At 67.2% G+C, this 21896-nt stretch overlaps 1 protein-coding gene across 1 annotated transcript in view; it reads right to left on the bottom strand.

Moving 5' to 3' along the window:
* Nucleotides 1-21896, bottom strand: part of LOC136788227 (adhesion G protein-coupled receptor L1-like) — a gene marked incomplete at its 5' end in the record, with an annotated part of 43476 nt that overhangs the window by 18639 nt on the left and 2941 nt on the right. The window contains 7 exon segments of the mRNA XM_066986399.1: nucleotides 1163-1298; nucleotides 1300-1568; nucleotides 6953-7756; nucleotides 13228-13242; nucleotides 17827-17936; nucleotides 20011-20158; nucleotides 20161-20223. Coding sequence (XP_066842500.1) covers nucleotides 1163-1298; nucleotides 1300-1568; nucleotides 6953-7756; nucleotides 13228-13242; nucleotides 17827-17936; nucleotides 20011-20158; nucleotides 20161-20223 — 1545 coding nt within the window.

Consider the following 21896-nt stretch of genomic DNA (forward strand, 5'->3'; position numbering starts at 1 on the left):
GCCCCCCATCCCCTCACACCCCCAGACCCCAGACCCCCCCCACCCCAAACCCCCATAACTCCCCCATATACCCCCATACCCCCAAATCCCCAAGCACCCCCACACACCCCCATTCCCCCCAACCCCCCCATACCCTCCAACCCCCCCCATGTCCCCCCCATTCCCCCCCCAACCCCCCCATTCCCCCCCATTCCCCCAAGCCCCCCAATACTCCTCATTCCCCCCAAATACCCCATACCCCCCATACCCCCCAAGTCCCCCCATCCCCATTCCCCCCATGCCCCCCAACCCCCCATTCCCCCCATCCCCCCCATTCCCTCCAAGCCCTCCCATCCCCCCCAACCCCCCCATACCCCCCACTCCCCCTACACCCCCCATTCCCCCCAAGCCCCCCATACCCCCCATGCACCCCAAACCCCCCTATAACCCCCATTCCCCCCAAGCCCCCCCATATACCCCTTCTCCCCAAATACCCCTATACCCCCCAACCCCCCCATATACCCCATTCCCCCCAAGCCCCCCCATCCCCCCCCATGCCCCTCATTCCTCCCATCCCCCCCATACCCCCCATTCCCCCCATCTCCCCCATTTCCCCCATGCCCCCCAACCCCCCCCATTCCCCCCATCCCCCCATTCCCGCCCACTCCCCCAACCCCCCCCATTGCCCCCCATTCCCCCCAAGCCCCCCTATATACCCCCTTCCCCCCAAATACCCCTATACCCCCCAACCCCCCCATATACCCCATTTCCTGCAAGCCCCCCATCCCCCCCCATGCCCCTCATTCCTCCCATCCCCCCCCATACCCCCCATTCCCCCCATCTCCCCCATGCCCCCCAACCCCCCCATTCCCCCCATCCCCCCCATTCCGCCCACTCCCCCAACCCCCCATTGCCCCCCATTCCCCCCAAGCCCCCCTATATACCCCCTTCCCCCCAAATACCCCTATACCCCCCAACCCCCCCATATACCCCATCCCCCCCATGTCCCCCATTCCCCCCATACCCCCCACTCCCCCCAACCCCCCCATTCCCCCCAAGCCCCCCATCCCCCCACTCCCCCCAAGCCCCCATTCCCCCCATTCCCCCCATTCCCCCCCCCGCCCCCCAAGCCCCCCAAGCCCCCCCAAGCCCCCCACGCCCCCCACCCGCCCCGGGGCCGTACCTCGGGTGCCCTTGGGGCAGGGTCTCTCCACCACCACCCCCTGCTGTGCCGCCGGCCACTGCACCCTCCGCACCTCCCGGGCCTCGCAGAGCCGCGCGGGGCCTCCCCCGGCCCCGGCCCCGGCCCCCGGCCCCGCACCGGGCCCGGGCCCCGGCGGGCGGCGGGAGGCGGCGGGCGGCGGAGCCCCGGCCCCGGCGGGAGGCCCCGGGGAGCCGGGGGGGACCCCGGGGGTGGCGGCGCTGTGAGCCGGGCCCGCTCCGGGTCCTCCCGGTGCCGGTGCCGGTCCCGGTCCCGGGCGGGCCGTGGGGGCCCCGGCGGGCCGTGGGCGTGGGGCCGGGCGCCGCCGAGCTGCGGGCGGCCGTGGGGCGAGGCGGGGCGGCGCTGGGCGGCGGGGACGGCGGCGGGGCTGCGGGAGGGGCGGGAGGTCGGCGGGGGAGGCCGGGGCGGGGACGGGGAGAGGAGCCGGGAGGGAGCCCCTCGAGCGTCTCCCTCGCAGGAGCCCCCCCGCGTCCCCTCACGGGATCCGCCCCACCGGATCGCCCCACCGGATCCCCTCACAGGATCCCCTCACACATCTCACAGGATCCCCCCACAGGACCCCTTCACAAGATCTCCTCACAGGATCCCCTCAAAAGACTCCCTCAGAAGACCGCTTCACAGGATCCCCCACATCCCCTCACAGGATCCCCTCACACATCTCACAGGATCCCCCCACAGGACCCCTTCACAAGATCTCCTCACAGGATCCCCTCAAAAGACCCCCATAGAAGACCGCTTCACAGGATCCCCTCACAGGATCCCCTTACAGGATCCCCTCATACATCTCACAGGATCTCCCCACAAGACCCCTTCACAAGATCTCACAGGAGCCCCTCAAAAGACTCCCTCAAAAGACTGCTTCACAGGATCCCCTCACAGGATCCCCCCACCGGATCCCCTCACAGGAGCCCCTCACAAGATCTCCTCACAGGATCCCCTCAAAAGACCCCCATAGAAGACCGCTTCACAGGAGCCCCTCACAGGATCCCCTCACACATCTCACAGGATCTCCCCACAAGACCCCTTCACAAGATCTCACAGGAGCCCCTCAAAAGACTCCCTCAGAAGACTGCTTCACAGGATCCCCTCACAGGATCCCACCAGATCCCCTCACAGGAGCCCCTCACAGGAGCCCCTCACAGGAGCCCCTCACACATCTCACAGGATCCCCCCACAGGACCCCTCCACAAGATCTCCTCACAGGATCCCCTCAAAAGACCCCCTCAGAAGACCGCTTCACAGGAGCCCCTCACAGGATCCCCTCACACATCTCACAGGATCTCCCCACAAGACCCCTTCACAAGATCTCACAGGAGCCCCTCAAAAGACTCCCTCAGAAGACTGCTTCACAGGATCCCCTCACAGGAGCCCCTCACAGGAGCCCCTCACAGGAGCCCCTCACAGGAGCCCCTCACACATCTCACAGGATCCCCTCACAGGATCCCCTCGCAGGACACCTCCACAGGATTCACCCCCACACACCCATTTCCTCGCACATCCTCTTCACAGGATCTCCTCACAGAATTCTCTCACAGGATCTCCTCACAGGATCGTCTCACAAGAACCGCCCTCAGGAACCCCTTGAAGCACACCTTCACAGGATCCCTTCACGGGATCCCCTCACAGAACTACCTCACAAGATTCCCTCACAGGACCCTCTCACAAGATCCCCTCACGCATCTCCTCACAGGACCCTCTCACAGGATCCCTTCACAGGATCTCCTCACAGGCTCTCCTCACGTACCCTCTCACAGGACACCTCCACAGGATCCCCCCGCCCCCCATTTCCTCACACATTCTCTTCACAGGATCCCCTCACAGAATTATCTCACCGGATCTCCTCAGAGCGTCCTCTCACAAGATCCCCTCACAACATCTCACAGGACCCCCTCACAGGATCACACACACACACACCCTTCGCCTTCGCAGGATCCCCTCACAGGATCCCCTCACATCTCCTCACGAGACCCCCTCACAGGATCCCCTCACACATCTACCTCACAGCACGGCCTGTCAGGGACCGCTTCACAAGATCTCCTCACAACATCCCCACACAGGATCCCCTCACACATCTCACAGGATCCCCCCACAGGACCCCTTCACAAGATCTCCTCACAGGATCCCCTCAAAAGACCCCCTCAGAAGACTGCTTCACAGGATCCCCTCACAGGATCCCCTCCCAGGACACCTCCACAGGATTCACCCCCCCACACACCCATTTCCTCACACATCCTCTTCGCAGGATCCCCTCACAGGATCCTCTCACAGGATCCCTTCACGGGATCCTCTCACAACATCTCCTTAAAAGACTTCTTCACAGAATCCTCTCACAGGACCCCTTTACAGGATCACACACGCGCACCCTTCTCCTTCGCGGGATCCCCTCACATCTCCTCACGGGATCCCCTCACGGGATCTCCTCACAGGACCCCCACAGGATCCCCCCATAGCACCCCCGCAAAAGACCCCTTCACAGGAACTCCTCGCAGGATCCCTTCACAGGATCCCCTCACAGGATCCCCTCACAGGATCCCCTCACAGGATCCCACCAGATCCCCTCACAGGATCCCCTCACACATCTCACAGGATCCCCCCACAGGACCCCTTCACAAGATCTCCTCACAGGATCCCCTCAAAAGACCCCCTCAGAAGACCGCTTCACAGGATCCCCTCACAGGATCCCCTCATACATCTCACAGGATCTCCCCACAAGACCCCTTCACAAGATCTCACAGCATCCCCATAAAAGACTCCCTCAGAAGACTGCTTCACAGGATCCCCTCACAGGATCCCACCAGATCCCCTCACAGGAGCCCCTCACACATCTCACAGGATCCCCCACAGGACCCCTCACAAGATCTCCTCACAGGATCCCCTCAAAAGACCCCCTCAGAAGACCGCTTCACAGGATCCCCTCACAGGCTCTCCTCACAGGATCCCCTCGCAGGACACCTCCACAGGATTCACCCCCCACACACCCATTTCCTCACACTTCCTCTTCACAGGATCCCCTCACAGGATCCCCTCACAGGATCCCCTCACAGGATCCTCTCACAACATCTCCTTAAAAGACTTCTTCACAGAATCCTCTCACAGGACCCCTTTACAGGATCACACACGCGCACCCTTCTCCTTCACGGGATCCCCTCACATCTCCTCACGGGATCCCCTCACGGGATCTCCTCACAGGACCCCCACAGGATCCCCCCATAGCACCCCCGCAAAAGACCCCTTCACAGGAACTCCTCGCAGGATCCCCCCAAAAGACCCCTTCACAGGAACTCCTCGCAGGATCCCTTCACAGGATCCCCTCACAGGATCCCCTTCACAGGATCCCTTCACAGGATCCCCCCCAGGACCGGGACCCCCCTCACAGCACCCCCGGAGCAGTGAATCTGAAGCCTGTGTCTGCACCGCACAGCGACCCCAGACACCCGGGGCACCCCGAAAGTGAACCTGAACCCCGTGTCGGCACCCAGCAGGGACACCAGACACCCGCGGCACCCCAAAAATGACTCCAGATGCCCCAAACTGCACCCCACAGCCACCCCAAACACCCGGGGCACCCCAAAAATGAATCCGGATGCCCCAACCTTCACCCCCCAGAGACCCCAGACACCTGGGGCACCCCAAAAGTGACCCCAAATGCCCAAAAGTGCAGCCCCACAGCAACCCTGGACATCTGTGGCACCCGAAAAGTGAATCCAGATGCCCAAAACCTCACCCCACAGCCACCCCAGCCACACAGGGCACCCCAAAATTGAATGTGAACCCTGTGTCTGCACCCAGTGGTGACCCCAAACGCCTGGGGCACCCCAAAAGTGAATGTGGATGCCCAGAACTGAACACCCAGAGCGACCCCAGACATCTGGGGCACCCCAAAAGCGACTCCAGATGCCCCAACCTTCACCCCACTGAGATCCCAGCCACCCGGGGCACCCCAAAAGTGACTCCAGCCACCCCAAACCTCCCCCCACAGCCACCCCAGCCACCCGGGGCACCCCAAAAGTGACTCCAGATGCCCCAACCTTCACCCCACTGAGACCCCAAACATCTGGGGCACCCCAAAAAGTGACTCCAAATGCCCCAAACTGCAGCCCACAGTGACCCCAGGCATCTGGGACACCCCAAAAGTGAATGTGGATGCCCAGAACTGAACACCCAGAGTGACCCCAAACATCTGGGACACCCCAGAAGTGCCTCCAGCCACCCCAGACCTCCCCCCACAGCCACCCCAGCCACCCGGGGCACCCCAAAAGTGACTCCAGATGCCCCAAACTGCAGCCCACAGCGACCCCAGGCATCTGGGACAGTCTGATATTGAACATGGACGCCCAAACCTACACCCTACTGAGACCCCAAACATCTGGGGCACCCCAAAAGTGACTCCAGATGCCCCAGCCTTCACCCCACTGAGACCCCAGGCATCTGGGGCACCCCAAAAGTGAATGTGGATGCCCAGAACTGAACACCCAGACTGACCGCAGGCATCTGAGACACCCCAGAAGCGACTCCAGACGCCCCAACCTTCACCCCACTGAGACCCCAAACATCTGGGGCACCCCAAAAGTGACTCCAGATGCCCCAACCTTCACCCCACTGAGACCCCAGGCATCTGGGACACCCCAAAAGTGAATGTGGATGCCTAGAACAGAACACCCACAGCGACCCCAGGCATCTGGGACACCCTGATATTGAACGTGGATGCCCAAGCCCACACCCCACTGAGACCCCAAACATCTGGGGCACCCCAAAAATGAATCCAGATGCCCCAACCTACACCCCACTGAGACCCCAAACATGTGGGGCACCCCAAAAGTGACTCCAGATGCCCCAAACTGCAGCCCACAGTGATACGAGACATCTGGAACACCCCAAAAGTGAATGTGGAAGCCCAGAACTGAACACCCAGAGTGACCCCAGATATCTGGGGCACCCCAAAAGTGACTCCAGATGCCCCAACCTTCACCCCACTGAGATCCCAGGACCCGGGGCACCCCAAAAGTGACTCCAGATGCCCCAAACTGCAGCCCACAGCGAACCCAGGCATCTGGGACACCCCAAAAGTGAATGTGGATGCCCAGAACTGAACACCCAGAGTGATCCCAGACATCTGGGACACCCCAAAAATGAATCCAGATGCCCCAACCTTCACCCCACTGAGACCCCAGGCATCTGGGACACCCCAAAAGTGAACGTGGATGCCCAGAACTGAACACCCAGAGTGATCCCAGACATCTGGGACACCCCAAAAATGAATCCAGATGCCCTAACCTTCACCCCACTGAGACCCCAAACATCTGGGGCACCCCAAAAGTGACTCCAGATGCCCCAACCTTCACCCCACTGAGACCCCAAACATCTGGGGCACCCCAAAAGTGACTCCAGATGCCCCAACCTTCACCCCACTGAGATCCCAGGACCCGGGGCACCCCAAAAGTGATTCCAGATGCCCCAAACTGCAGCCCACAGCGACCCCAGGCATCTGGGACACCCCAAAAGTGAATGTGGATGCCCAGAACAGAACACCCAGAGTGATCCCAGACATCTGGGACACCCCAAAAATGAATCCAGATGCCCCAACCTTCACCCCACTGAGACCCCAGGCATCTGGGACACCCCAGAAGTGCCTCCAGCCACCCCAACCCTCCCCCCAAACCTCCCCCCAGCTACCGGGGGCACCCCGAACCGCGCCTTTCCCCCCGCCACCCCCTTCCCTGTACCCATGGGGACCCCCGCAGCCCCCCTCACCGTCTCCCGGCTCGGGCGGCCCGAAGTCGAGGCCGTAGCGCAGCACGAAGTGGTTGTTCCAGACGTAGAGCTGGTTGTCGCGGGGGTTGTAGCCGACGGAGGAGACGAAGCGGTAGGGGTTGGGGAAGGCCACCTCCAGCGGCGCCCCGCGCCCGGCCCGCGTGTCGAAGGCGTAGGCCAGCCGGTCGGCCGCCGCCTCGCCGCCCTCGTCGTCCTCGTAGGCGCTGCGCACCACGTAGAGCACGCCGCACGCCATGAAGGCGTCGGAGGCCGCCCGCTTGTCGTAGCCCGTGTCCCAGGTGCCCTCGAAGCGCAGCGTGTAGGGGTTGAGCTGGCTCACCACCAGCCGCCCGCCGTTGCCCTCGGTGGCGTAGAGCACCCACAGCCCCTCCTCGTCCACCGCCAGGTCGATGTCGGTCTTGCCGCCCCAGCGGTAGGGCGAGGTGTCGTGGTAGTTGGCGGCGCCCACCACGGCCTCGCCGCTCTTGATGCGGGTGCGCAGGTCGAACTTGACCACGCTGCGGGTGCGCTCCTTGTTGTAGAAGACGGCGCCGTCGTAGACGGCGAAGCCGGTGCCGTCGGCGCGGCTGGGCAGGCGGTAGGTGGTGGTGTGGCGGGCGCCGGCGAAGGCCTCCCACGAGGCGTACTCGGCCAGCGTGTCGGCGCGGTACGGCGCCCAGGGCAGCACGTAGAGGCGCTCGCCCGCCTGCAGCGGGTCGCGGCACCAGGCGCCCGCCCGGTGCTCCGAGCGGTGGCTCGACGTGGCCGGGCCCACGCGGCGCAGGCGGCCCGGGCAGACGAAGACTGTTTTGGGGTGGGGGGGGTGGGACAAGGGGGGGTGGGGGGACATGGGGGGGGATGGGGGGACATGGGTGGGGTGGGGGGACATGGGGGGACATGGGGGGGATGGATGGGGGGTGGACATGAGGGGGGGATGTGGGGAGAGACACGGGGGGAGGTGGGGATGGAGGTGGGGACATGGGGTGGGCGTGGGGACGGATGGGGGGACACGGGGACGGGTGGGGGGATGGAGAGGGGGACATGGGGTGGGCGTGGGGATGGATGGGGGAAGGACGTGGGGACAGACGGGGGGCACGGGAATGGATGGGGGGAATGGATGGGGGGGACATGGGGACGTGGGGACAGACACGGGGGGAGGTGGGGACGGAGGTGGGGACATGGGGTGGGTGTGGAGACAGACAGGGGGACACGGGGACGGGTGGGGGGGATGGACGGGGGGGACAGGGACATGGGGACAGGGACGGGGGGAGGTGGGGATGGAGATGGGGACATGGGGTGGGTGTGGGGACAGACGGGGGGACACAGGGACAGGTGGGGGGATGGAGATGGGGACATGGGGGGGATGGGGGGAGACACGGGGGGTGGACATGGAGATGGGGACATGGGATGGGCGTGGGGACAGATGGGGGGGACATGGGGACATGGGGACAGGTGGGGGCACAGATGGGGGAAGGATGGGGGGGACATGGGGACATGGGGACAGACACGGGGGGAGGTGGGGATGGAGGTGGGGACATGGGGTGGGTGTGGGGACAGATGGGGGGGACATGGGGACGGGGGGGATGGACACGGGGGGTGGGGATGTGGGGACAGACACGGGGGGAGGTGGGGATGGAGGTGGGGACATGGGGTGGGTGTGGGGACGGATGGGGGGGACACGGGGACGGGTGGGGGCACGGACGGGGGGAATGGATGGGGGGGACATGGGGACAGGTGGGGGCATGGAGATGGGGGGGGGGTGGAGATGGGGACATGGGGTGGACGTGGGGACAGACGGGGGGACACGGGGACGGGGGGGGGGATGGACGGGGGGATGGATGGGGGGGACATGGGGACGTGGGGACAGACACGGGGGGAGGTGGGGATGGAGGTGGGGACATGGGGGGGTGTGGGGACAGGTGGGGGGACACGGGGACGGGGGGGGATGGGGGGTGAGGGGGGACATGGGGGGGGATGGGGGATGGATGGGGGGTGGACACGGGGGGGATGTGGGGAGAGACACGGGGGAGCGTGGGGATGGAGGTGGGGACATGGGGGGGCGTGGGGACAGACGGGGGAACACGGGGACGGGGGGGCACAGACAGGGGGATGGACGGGGGGACATGGGGACGTGGGGACAGACAGGGGGACAGGGGGACGGGGGGACGGGGGGGGGACGGGGGCGGCGAGAAGCAGGAGAGAAAAGAGAAGCGGTTTCATCAGCGCCTGGGGGGGCCCCGGCCGGGGGGGGGGCGGGGGGCGGCCCCGGGGGGGGAGGGGGAAGGGGGGAGCAGGGCGGCGGCGGGGGGGGGGGGGTCCCAAACCTGGGGGGGGGGCGGGGAGGGGTCACCGGTGGGGGGGGGAGGGGGGTCAGTCCTCCGAGATAAGGTCGGGGGGTCCTGAAGGGGGGGGGGGCCCTAAAACGGGGGGGGTCCTGAAACGAGGAGGGGGGTCCTAAAATGAGGCGGGGGGTCCTAAAATGAGGGGGGTCCTAAAACAGACGATCCTAAAAAGGGGGGTCCTAAAAACGGGGGTCCCGCCCCGCCCCCCACCTCCCCCCAGCCCCGTACCCACAGCCAGGGTTGATCGGGGGCAGGGGGGGGCCACGGGGACCCCCCAAATTGTTCGGGGGGGGAAGGATGCGGGGGGAGGGGGGAGAAAATTTTGGGGGGGGGGGGGGGGCGACCGCGTGGTCCCGGTGTCCGGCGCCGCTGCAGAGAGGCTGGGGGAGAGAAACGGGGGGGTTAAAGCTGCGGGGAGAGAACGGGGGGGCGGGGGGGGCACGGGGGGGGGGCACACGCGCGTGCACACACACACACATGGGGACACACAGAGACCCCCCCCCCTAAATTGTACCGGGGGGGGGGGTGTGCCCCCCCCCCCCGCCGGGGCTGTCGGCACCCCCTGGGGACACGCGTGTGTGTGTCCCCCCTCAGGGCTTGCACACGCGTGTGAGCGCACGTGGGGGGGGGCACACGCGTGTGCACGGCGGGAGAAGCGTGGCCGTGTGTGTGCACACGCGTGTGAGCTCATGGGGGCGGCCGTGCATGTGCGTGGCCACGTGTGCGCGTGCATGCGTGTGTGCACACGCGTGTGAGCTCACGGGGGCGTGCGCACGTGTGGGGGCGGGGGCACGCTGCACGCGTGCGCACCTGGCGGAGCCGGCACGCGCACGGGGCTTTGCACCCGCGTGTGCACGCGACCCTCGTGTCACACGCGTGTGCCCTCGTGACCCTGGTGTCACACGCGTGTGCCCTTGTGACCTTGGTGTCACACGCGTGTGCCCTCGTGACCCTGGTGTCACACGCGTGTGCCCTTGTGACCTTGGTGTCACACGCGTGTGCCCACGTGACCCTCGTGTCACACGCGTGTGTCCACGTGACCCTGGTGTTGTCACACGCGTGTGCCCACGTGACATTTGCACACGCCCCCCCCTCGTGATTTACACACGCGTGTGCTCCTGCACTTGCACGTGCCCCCCCCCTTACACACGCGTGTGCCCCCGGGGCCGTGCCCTTGCACACGCGTGCCCCCCCCCGGTGCGCCCCCCATGCCTCTCACACGTGTGTGCCTCTCCGTGCCCCCCCCCCCCCCTCCTTGCACATGCGTGTGCACGGCCCCCCGGGCGCCCCCCCCGCTACAGGGGGTGTCGTGATGGGGGGGGGGCGGGGGGATGCGGGGGGATTGGGGGGGGGGGGCGGGGGTCCCCGGTTGGGGGGGGGTCCCCGGGGGGGACACTCACAGGCGGGGGGCCCCGCGGTCCGGGGGCGCGGCGGGGGGGGCCGGGCCCTGCGGGAGGAGGAGGAGGAGAGAGAGACGTTAGGGGCCCCCCCCCCGCCCCCCCGCCCCCCCCCCCCCCCGGCCGCGGCCCCGCTCCTGGGGCACCTGTGGGAAGAAGCCGCCGCCCCCCCGCCCCCCACCCCCACCCCAGGACCCTCCCGCCCCCCCCCCCCCCAAAATCCCCAGGGGGCTTTTGCCCCCCCCCCCCCCCAAAACCCGCCCCCCCCCCCGCGCCTGTGACAGCGACACAGAGAGAGAGAGAGACATGGGGGGGGTCAACCCTGGCTGCGCGCCCCCGGGGGCTGCCCCCAACTGCCCCCCCCCAAACTGCCCCCCCCAAGCTGCCCCCTGGCTGCCCCACAACTGCCCCCCCCGAAACTGCCCCCAGCTGCCCCTAACTGCCCCCTGACTGCCCCCAACTGCCCCCTTACTGCCCCACAACTGCCCCCCCCCAAACTGCCCCCCCAACTGCCCCCTGACTGCCCCCCCTGCCCTACAACTGCCCCTGGCTGCCCCGACTGCCCCCAACTGCCCCCCCAGCTGCCCCCTGACTGCCCCCCCCAACTGCCCCCCCCCCACAACTGCCCCCCAGCTGCCCCTAACTGTCCCCCCCGCCCCACAGCTGCCCCCTGGCTGCCCCCCTGCCCCCCAACTGCCCCCTAACTGCCCCTAACTGTCCCCCCGCCCCACAACTGCCCCCTGCCTGCCCCTAACTGCCCCCCAAATCTGCCCCAACTGCCCCGAACTGCCCCCCCGCCCCAAAACTGCCCCTGCCTGGGCCCTGCACCCCCCCCCAGCTGCCCCTATCAGCCCCATAAGTGCCCCCGCCCCTATAACTGCCTTCACCCCATAACTGCCCCTATAACCGCCCCTGCCCCATAACTACCCCCATCCCCTAACTGCCCCCACCTCATAACTGCCCCCACCCCATAACTGCCCCCGCCCTCATAACTGCCCCCACCCCATAACTACCCCGACCCTATAACTGCTCCGACCCTATAACTGCCCCCACCCCATAACTGCCCCCACAACTGCCCCTACCCCCAAACTACCCCACCCCATAACTGCCCCCCAAACCCACCCTACAACTACCCCACCCCTAACTGCCCCACCCCTAAATGCCCCAGCCCCCTAACTACCCCAGCCCCCAAACCCTATCTGCCCCCATCCCATAACTGCCCCCGCCCCATAACTGCCCCCCCCACCCCAAGCTGCCCCCCCCACCCCAGCCCCCCCCCGAGCTGCCCCAGCCTGCCGGGGGGGGGGCAAACTCCTTTGGGGGGGGGGGGGTCCTTTGGGGCCTCTCTGCAGCGTTTGGGGTCTCGGGGGGGAGGGGGGGGGATTTGGGGGGTCGCCCCGGCCCCTCCCTTCCCCTGCCCCCCCCCCCGGCCCTGCCCCGTGGGGCCCCCCGCTGCCCCGGGGGGGGGGGCAGAAATTTGGGGTGGGGGCTCCGGGGGGGTCTGGGGGTCCCCTATGGGGGGGGACGTTGGGGTCCCCTGGGGGCGTTGGGGACCCTGGGGTCCCTCGGGGGCTTGGGGGGTCGAGGGGGGGCCCTAATTAGGACTAATTAGAGCTAATTATCGCCCCTAAATGGGGGGGGGGGCGTTTAACCCCTTCCTGCCCCTGCGCTAACGGGGACCCCCAGCCCGGGGGGGGGGGGGGGTCGGGGGGGGGGGTTGAGGGAGGGATTTGGGGCAAAATCGGGGGGATTTGGGGGTTTTGTTGGGGTTGGGGGAGGAATGGGGGGGGGGGCAGCGGGGGGGGGCAGGACGGGGGATTTGGGGGAAATTGGGGGGAATTGGGGCAAGTTGGGGGGCTGGGGGGGGGCTTGGGGGGGCATTTTGGGGTGCGGGGGGAGCCGGGGAGCAGGGCGGAGACGGGGGGCAGCGCCTTTTGGGGTCAGGAGCAGGGATTTGGGGGGGGGGGATTTTGGGATTGGGGGGATATTGGATTGGGGATTTTGGGGTCGGGGGGGGATTTGGGGAGGGGCAGAGCAGCGGGAAGGGGGCGAGGGGATTTGGGGTGAGGAGGGGGATTTGGGGTCAGGGGAGATTTGGGGTCGGGGGGGATTTGGGGTCCGGGGGGGATTTGGGGTCGGGGGGGGGATTTGGGGTCGGGGGGGGGATTTGGGGTCGGGGGGGGGATTTGGGGTCGGGGGGGGATTTGGGGGTACGGGAGCTGGCAGGGGGAGGATTTGGGGCCAGATTGGGGGATTTGGGGGCATGGGATGGGGGGGAAGGGGGGTCAGGATTTGAGGCCAGATGGAGGGGGGGGGTCAGGATTTGGGGTCAAGCTTTGGGGGGGGGGGGTCAGGATTTGGGGTCAGGATTTGGGGTCAGGATTTGGGGTCAGGGTTTTGGGGTCAGGTTTTGGGGTCACGCTTTGAGGTCAGGGTTTTTGGGGGGGGGGTCAGGGGCCGGGTTTGGGGCCAGGACGGAGGATTTTGGGGCGGGGGGGGGGGGGACGGGACGTGGGGGGGCCGGGCGTCGCGTTACCTTTTGGCTCCACTCCTACTTTTAGCACCGGAAGAAAAGGCGGGAGGAGAGAGCGGGGGGGGGGGGGGGGGCACGGGGGGGGGACGGGGGACGAGGGGGGGGACAAATGGGGGGGGGGGACGGGAGGGGGGGACACACGGGCGGGGGGCGAGAGAGGAGACAAAGAGAAGAGAGATTAAACGGCTTCGCCCCCCCCGCCCCGGCCCCACGGCTCCGGGGGGGGGCCCCGAGGACGGGGGGGGGGGGTCCCCACACCCCCCCCCCCCCCCCTCCCCTCCCCTCCCCCTCCCCTCCCTCCCCGGGGGGCCCCGATGGCCCCGGGGGGGGAAGGGGGGGGGAGAAGGAGGAGGGACGGACGGACGGACACGGGGAGGGAGGAGCGGGACGGACGGACAGACAGGTAACGGGATGGACGGACGGACGGACAGGTAACGGGACGGACGGACGGACGGACAGGTAACGGGATGGACGGACGGATGGACGGAGAGGTAACGGGACAGACACACGGACGGACAGGAAGGTAAGGGGACGGATGGACGGAAAGACGGACGGACGGACAGACGGACAGGTAACGGGACAGACACACGGACGGACAGGAAGGTAAGGGGACGGATGGACGGAAAGACGGACGGACGGACAGACAGGTAACGGGACGGACGGACGGACGGACAGGTAACGGGATGGACGGACGGACGGACAGGTAATGGGGGATGGACAGACGGACAGGTAACGGGATGGTTGGACGGATGGACGGATAGGTAACGGGACGGACGGACAGACAGACGGACAGGTAACGGGACAGACACACGGACGGACGGGAAGGTAAGGGGACGGATGGACGGAAAGACGGACGGACGGACAGACAGGTAACGGGACGGACGGACGGACACGGGGAGGAAGGAGCAGGACGGACGGGCGGACAGACGGACACGTAACGGGATGGACGGGCTGATGGAGAGGTAACGGGACTGACGGACGGATGGACGGACAGACAGGTAACGGGACTGACAGACGGACGGAGAGGTAACAGGGCAGACGGACGGACAGGTGGCACAATGGACGGACAGACAGACGGACGGGTGGCAGAGCCCCAGGCGGACGGACAGACGGACGGGTAACGGGATGGACGGACGGACAGACAAGCAGGCGGGAGAACCACAGACGGACGGATGGACGGACAGACGGACAGAGGTATGGACAGGGCCCCCCCCCCGCCTCCCCCTAACCCCCCGAGCCCCCCCCCCCCCCCCCCCCCCCCCCCCCATCCCCGGGGTCCCGGCTCTGGAAGGAAGCGAAGGAGGAGAGAGAGCGGCGGCGGGGGGGGGGGGGGGGGGGCGCTGCCCCACGGCGGGGGTGGGGGGCTCTGCCCCACGGCGACACCTGCAAAGGAAGAGGGCGCCCCACGGCCCCGCCCCACGGCCCCGCCCCACGGCCCCGCCCCACGGCCCCGCCCCACACGTCCCAGCCCCACACGTCTCTGCCCCACGGCGCCGGCGTCGCGGGGACACAGCCGGCACGGGGTGGTGCGTGTGCTTAGCATGTTCTTGGCGTGTTCTTGGCATATGCTTGGCATGTCCTTGGCGTGTGCCTGGCGTGTGCTTAGCACGTCCTTGGTGGGTGCTTGGCACATGCTTGGTGTGTGCTTGGCATGCGATTAGCATGTGCCTGGTGTGTGCTTGGCGTGTGCTTAGCATGTGCCTGGTGTGCAGTTAGCATGTACTTGGCCTGTGTTTGGTGTGTGCTTAGCACGTGCTTGGTGTGCGCTTGGCATGCGATTAGCATGTGCTTGGTGTGCGCTTAGCATGTGCCTGGTGTGTGCTTGGCATGTGCTTAGCACATGCTTGGTGTACGCTTGGTGTGTGATTAGTATGTTCTTGGTGTGCTTGGCATGTGCTTAGTATGTGCTTGGTGTGTGCTTAACATGTTCCAGCACACTGCAGCCATGTGCTTGGTGTGTGCTTAGCATGTGCTTGGTGTGCACTTGGTGTGTGCTTGGCATGTGCCTGGTGTGTGCTTGGCATGCAATTAGCATGCACTTGGTGGGTGCTTAGCATGTGCCTGCCATGTGCTTAATGTGTTCCAGCACACCACAGGCATGTGCTTGGCGTGTGCCTGGCGTGCGCTGTGTGTGCCTAACGTGTTCCAGCACACCACATGTGCTTGGCGTGTGCTTAGCATGCACTTGGCATGTGTGTAACGTGTTCTGGCACACTGCAGGTGTGCACTTGTGTGTGCTTGGCATGTTCCAGCACACCACAGGTATGTGCTTGGCATGTGCTTAGCATGTGCTTAATGTGTTCCAGCACACCATGGGTCTGAGCTCCACGTATGTGTTTGTAGGCCCCAGGCATGTGCTGGCGTGTGCTTAGCATGTGCTTGGGGACATGTGGTGTGTGCGTGGGGTGTCCGTGTGTGCCTGGTGCGTGCTTGGGGGGCACTCAGCGTGCTCTTGGCATGTGCTTAGCATGTACGGAGTATGCCAGGTGTGTGCCTGGCTGTGCCTGCACCCGGCGTGTGCCAGGCGTGTGCTTGGCGTGTCCATGTGTGCTCTTAGCATGTGCTCAGCGTGTGCTTGGCGTGTGCTTGGCATGTGCCTGCCGTGTTCTTGGCATGTGCTCGGCATGTGCGGGAGTGCGCCAGGCGTGTCCGTGGGCGCTCTTAGCATGTGCTTGGCGTGTCCTTGCCGTGTCCGTGTGTCCTCTTAGCGTGTGCTTGCCGTGTCCGTGGGCTCTTCCCATGTCCGTGCCCGCGCCCCGCCCCCTCCCCTCCCCCCCCCGGCTGCTCCCCTCCGGCTCCTGCAAAGCAAACGGGGAGGGGGGGGGGGAAGGGGCGGGTCCCGCGCCGGTGCCTGGGGAGAGACCGGGCCCACAATGCACCGCGGCGGGGGCGGGACTTCCTGCTCTGCCCTGCCTCGGGGGCGGGGCTTCCGGCCCGGCTTGGCATAAAGGGGCGGGACTTCCTGCTTTACCCTGGCGGCGGAGGCGGGACTTCCTGCTCTGCCCTGCCTCGGGGGCGGGGCTTCCGGCCCGGCTTGGCATGAAGGGCCGGGACTTCCTGTTTGTTGCTGTCCATGGGGGCGGGACTTCCTGCTTTACCCTGGCGGCGGAGGCGGGACTTCCTGCTCTGCTGCCGGTGGGGGGGCGGGACTTCCTGCCTGGCTCTGCCTACAGAGGCGGGACTTCCTGTTCTGCTCTAAGGGGGAAGGGAACGACTTCCTGTTTGCTATGGGGGCGGGACTTCCTGTTCGTTATGGGGGCGGGACTTCCTGCTTCCACTCCGACCCCGCCCACCCCCAGGGAAGGACCCCAGGGCGCTGTGGGGCTGGGAGCTATGGGGCGCTGTGGGGCGCTGTGGGGTGCTGTGGGGCACCATGGGGCTCTATGGGGCGCTGTAGGGCAAGGCGCTGTGGGGTGCTGTGGGGTGTTATGGGGCGCTGTAGGGCGCTGTGGGGTGTTATGGGGTGCTATGGGGTGCTGTAGGGTTCTGTGGGGCGCTATGGGGCACTGTAGGGTGCTGTGGGGCTGGATGCTGTGGGGCTGGGAGCTATGGGGCGCTGTGGGGCACTGTGAGGCGTTACGGGGTGCTATGGGGCGCTGTGGGGCGTTACGGGGTGCTATGGGGCGATGTGGGGCACCACAGGTGCTATGGGGCACTACAGACCAGGTGTTGTGGGGCGCTGTGGGGCCAGGCACTGTGGGGCTGGGAGCTGTGGGGCTGGGGGTGTCAGGGTCAGGGCACTATGGGGCACCACGGGTGCTGTGGGGCTGGGGGTGTTGGGGTCAGGGTGTTACAGGGCGCTATGGGGCGCTGTGGGGCACCACAAGTGCCATGGGGCTGGGGGTGTAGGGGTCAGGGTGCTGTGGGCGCTATGGGGCTGGGCCCTATATCGGGGCAATCGCACGGCACCCCCAGGTACTTGGGGGTGCTGGGAAAGGGAGGGGGGCACCGTGGGGCAGGGGTCACCGTGGGGGAGGGGACCCCATGGGGCAGGGGGCGCCATGGGGCTGAGGGCGCTGTGGGGCGGGGTGCTGTGGGGTGGGGTGCTGTGGGGCTGGGGACGCTATGGGGCACGGCGTCGTGGGGCAGGGTGCTGTGGGGCTGGGGACGCTATGGGGCAGGGCGTTGTGGGGCGGGGCGCTGGGGGTGGGGACGCTATGGGGCAGGGATGCCGTGGGGGTGGGGGTGCTATGGGGTGGGGTGCTGTGGGGTGGGGCCGCCATGGGGCAGGGCGCCGGGGGGCTGGGGACGCTATGGGGCAGGGGTGCCATGGGGCGGGGCACCATGGGGCAGGGTGCTGTGGGGCTGGGGACGCTATGGGGCAGGGCGTCGTGGGGCGGGGCGCTGGGGGTGGGGGCGCTATGGGGCAGGGGCGCCATGGGGCAGGGTGCTGGGGGTGGGGACGCTATGGGGGGGGGTACTGTGGGGCGGGGTGCTGGGGGTGGGGACGCCATGGGGCAGGGTGCTGTGGGGCGGGGTGCTGTGGGGCAGGGCGTTGTGGGGCGGGGTGCTGGGGGTGGGGTATGTGGGGCGGGGCGCTATGGGGCGGGGCGCTGTGGGGCGGGGCCGCCATGGGGCAGGGCGCCGTGGGGCGGGACTCACTGTAGGGCACGCAGTCGTACTGCACCTCCAGGTACTTGTAGGTGCCGGGGCAGGGGTCGGGGAAGGCGTCGGAGCCGGCCACCACCACGCACTGCGTGCGGTTGTTGCACCTGGGGGGGGGACGGGGGGGACAAGGGTGTGGGATGGGGGGGGAAGGGGGGCACACGGAAATGGGGACGGGGACACGGGGTGGGGGAGAGGACACGGGGAGGGGGATGGGGACACGGGGACAGGGATATGGGGTGGGGGACAGAGAGGGGACACGGGGACATGGGGACGGGGGCGTAGGGACAGGGGCATGGGGACAAGGATATGGGATGGGGGGGGCGAGGACACGGGGGTGGGGACGGGGACAGGGAACGGGGACATGGGAGAGAGAGGGGACACGGGGACATGGGGACAGGGACATGGGGACAAGGATATGGGATGGGGGGAGGGGGGACACAAGGAAATGGGGACGGGGACATGGGGTGGGGGAGAGGGGACACGGGGATGGGGATGGGGACACGGGGACAGGGACATGGGGATGGGGACATGGGATGGGGGAGAGAGGGGACATGGGGACAGGGACATGGGGACAAGGATATGGGATGGGGGGGAGAGGGGACACAAGGAAATGGGGACGGGGACACGGGGACAGGGACACGGGGACAGGGACACGGGGACACGCCATGGATGTGAGAGCACGGACACGGGGACAGGGACATGTCACGGGTAGGAGGACGCGGGGACAGGGGCGTGGGGACAGGGGGATGCAGCCGTGTCACACCGCACGCAGTGGGGACGTGGGGACACCCCTGCGCTGTCCCCCGTCCCCGTGCCACCCTGCCCCTACCTGCGCCCCTGTGTCCCCTCCGTGTCCCCACGCCTCCCCCGTGTCCCCACGGCTCCTCAACGTCCCCGTGTCCCCACGTCCCCTTGCCCCCCCATGTCCCTGTGTCCCCCCATGTCCCCGTGTCCCCCCACCCATCCCCACGTCCCCCCTTGTCCCCCCGTGTCCCTGTGCCCCCATCCTCCCATGTTCCCCACGTCCCCATGTCCCTGTGCCCCCCTTGTCCCCATACCCCCCCACGTCCCCCTGTCCCACCCCATGTCCCCATGTCCCCCCATGTCGCCCCCATCCCTGTGTCCCCCCTGTCCCCGTGCCCCCACATCCCCCCTTGTCCCTGTGTCCCCCTACATCCCCCTGTCCCCGTGTCCCCCCAGTCCTCTTGTCCCCATATCCCCCCATGTCCCTCCCGTCCCCGTGCCCCCCCACATCCCCCTGTCGCTGTGTCCCCCCGTCCCCCCTTGTCCCCATGCCCCCCATGTCCCCTTGTCCCCATGCCCCCCATATCTCCCCCTGTCCCCGTGCCCCCCAGTCTCCTTGTCCCCATGTTCCCCTGTGTCCCCCTGTCCCCGTGCCCCCCCATGTCCCCGTGTCCCCCTGTATCTCCCCCTGTCCCTGTGTCCCCCCATACCCCCTTTCCCCATGCCCCTCCATGTCCCTGTGTCCCCCCCGTGTCCCCCTGTATCTCCCCCATCCCTGTGTCCCCCCATGTCCCTGTAAACCCCCATATCTCCACGTCCCCCCTTGTCCCCGTGTCCCCCCCTTGTCCGATATCCCCCTGTATCTCCCCCTGTCCCCGTGCCCCCCCATGTCCCTGTGCCCCCCTTGTCCCTGTGCCCCCCCTTGTCCCCATGTCCCTCTGTATCTCCCCCATCCGTGTGTCACCCCATGTCCCTGTGTCCTCCCACGCCCCCCTGTCCCCGTGCCCCCCCATGTCCCCATGCCTCCCCCGTCCCCGTGCCCCCCTTGTCCCCGTGTCCCCCTGTATCTCCCTGTCCCCATGTCCCCCCATGTCCCCGTGCCCCCGCCATGTTCCTGTGCCCCCCTTGTCCCTGTAACCCCCCCATGTCCCCGTGCCCCCCCTTGTCCCTGTGTCCCCCTGTATTTCCCCCTGTCCCCATGTCCCCGTGCCCCCCCATGTCCCTGTGCCCCCACCTTGTCCCCCTGTATCTCCCCCCACATCCCCATGCCCCACCCGTCCCCGTGCCCCCTCCTTGTCCCTGTGTCCCCCTGTATCTCCCACTGTCCCCATGTCCCCGTGCCCCCCCCGTGTCCCCATGCCCCCCACCTTGTCCCCGTGCCCTCCCACGTCCCCGTGCCCCCGTCCCCCGTCCCCGTGCCCCCCCCGGCCCCACCTCTGGGCCATGATCTTGAAGGCGTCGGGCAGGTAGCACTGCACGTTCTCCATCTGGAAGGGGTCGGCGTCGCAGATCTTGTCGTCGGTGCGCCCGTAGTTGGCGTTCTCCACCAGCACCACGTCGCTGCCCGGGCACCGCAGCTCCAGGGGTAGCCCTCGCACGCCAGCTCGCGCCGCACCAGCCCGAACGGCAGCCCCGCGCGGCTCAGCCCTGCGGGGGGAGGAGGGGGCACGCACCGTCCCACGGGGCCCCGGGGGTGCCCCGACCCGGGGCCTCCAGGAACGCGGGTCCCCAAATCCCAAAACCCGGCTCTTCAAGTCCCCTGGGTGCCTGGGACCCGATGCCTGGGTCCCCTTGGTCCCCATGTCCCTACACCCAGGTCCTCAAGTCCCACAGGTCCCCAAATCCCAAAACCCAGGTCCTCAAGTGCCCCGGGTCCCCATGTCCCTACACCCAGGTCCTCAAGTCCCACAGGTCCCCAAATCCTAAAACCCAGGTCCTTGAGTCCCCCAGGACCCTGGGTCCCGACGCCTGGGGCCTCAAGTCCCGCAGGTCCCCGAGTCCCAAAACCCGGCTCCTCGAGTCCCCCAGGTCCCCAAATCCCAAAACCCAGGTCCTTCAGTCCCCCGGGTCCCAATACCTGGGGCCTCAAGGGCCGCAGGTCCCCGAATCCCAAAATCCAGGTCTTCAAGTCCCCCAGGTCCCCGTGTCCCAACGCCTGGGGCCTCAAGTGCCGCAGGTCCCCAAATCCCAAAACCTGGCTCTTTGAGTCCCCTGGGTGCCTGGGTCCCCTTGGTCCTCGTGGCCCTACACCCAGGTCCTCAAGTCCCCTGGGTCCCCGTGTCCCAACACCTGGGGCCTCAAGTCCCACAGGTCCCCAAGTCCCAAAACCCGGCTCTTCGAGCCCCCTGGGTCCCTGGGTCCCAATACCCAGGGCCTCAAGGGCCGCAGGTCCCCAAATCCCAAAACCCAGCTCCTCGAGTCCCTTGGGTCCCTGGGACCCGATGCCTGGGTCCCCTTGGTCCCCATGTCCCTACACCCAGGTCCTCAATTCCCACAGGTCCCCAAATCCCAAAACCCAGGTCCTTGCATCCCCCGGGTCCCTGTGTCCCAACACCTGGGGCCTCAAGTCCCACAGGTCCCCGAGTCCCAAAACCCGGCTCTTCGAGCTCCCTGGGTGCCTGGGACCCGATGCCTGGGTCCCCTTGGTCCTTGTGGCCCTACATCCAGGTCCTCAAGTCCCCCGGGTCCTCAGGTCCCAATACCCACGTCCTCAAGTGCTGCAGGTCCCCAAGTCCCAAAACCCAGGTCCTTGAGTACCCCGGGTCCCCATGTCCCTACACCCAGGCCCTCAAGTCCCACAGGTCCCTGAATCCCAAAACCCAGCTCCTCAAGTCCCCTGGGTCCCTGGGACCTGATGCCTGGGTCCCCTTGGTCCCCATGTCCCTACACCCAGGTCCTCAAGGGCCGCAGGTCCCCGGGTCCCAAAACCCAGGTCTTCAAGTCCCCCGGGTCCCCATGTCTCTACACCCGGGTCCTCAAGTGCCACAGGTCCCTGAATCCCAAAACCCAGCTCTTCAAGTCCCCTGGGTGCCTGGGACCCGATGCCTGGGTCCTCCAGGTCCCCGTGTCCCTACACCCAGGTCCTCAGGTCCCACAGGTCCCCGGGTCCCAATACCTGGCGTCTCAAGGGCCACAGGTCCCCAAGTCCCAAAACCCAGCTCCTCGAGTCCCCTTGGATTCCCCAGGTCCCCGTGTCCCCATGTCTGGGTCATGTCCCAAGACCTGGGGCCTCCAGTGCCACAGGTCCCCAAATCCCAAAACCCAGGTCCTCAAGTCCCCTGGGTCCCAACGCCTGGGGCCTCAAGTGCCGCAGGTCCCCG

Source organism: Anser cygnoides, chromosome 34 (genome assembly GCF_040182565.1).
Source record: "Anser cygnoides isolate HZ-2024a breed goose chromosome 34, Taihu_goose_T2T_genome, whole genome shotgun sequence".
Classification (NCBI taxonomy): domain Eukaryota; kingdom Metazoa; phylum Chordata; class Aves; order Anseriformes; family Anatidae; genus Anser; species Anser cygnoides.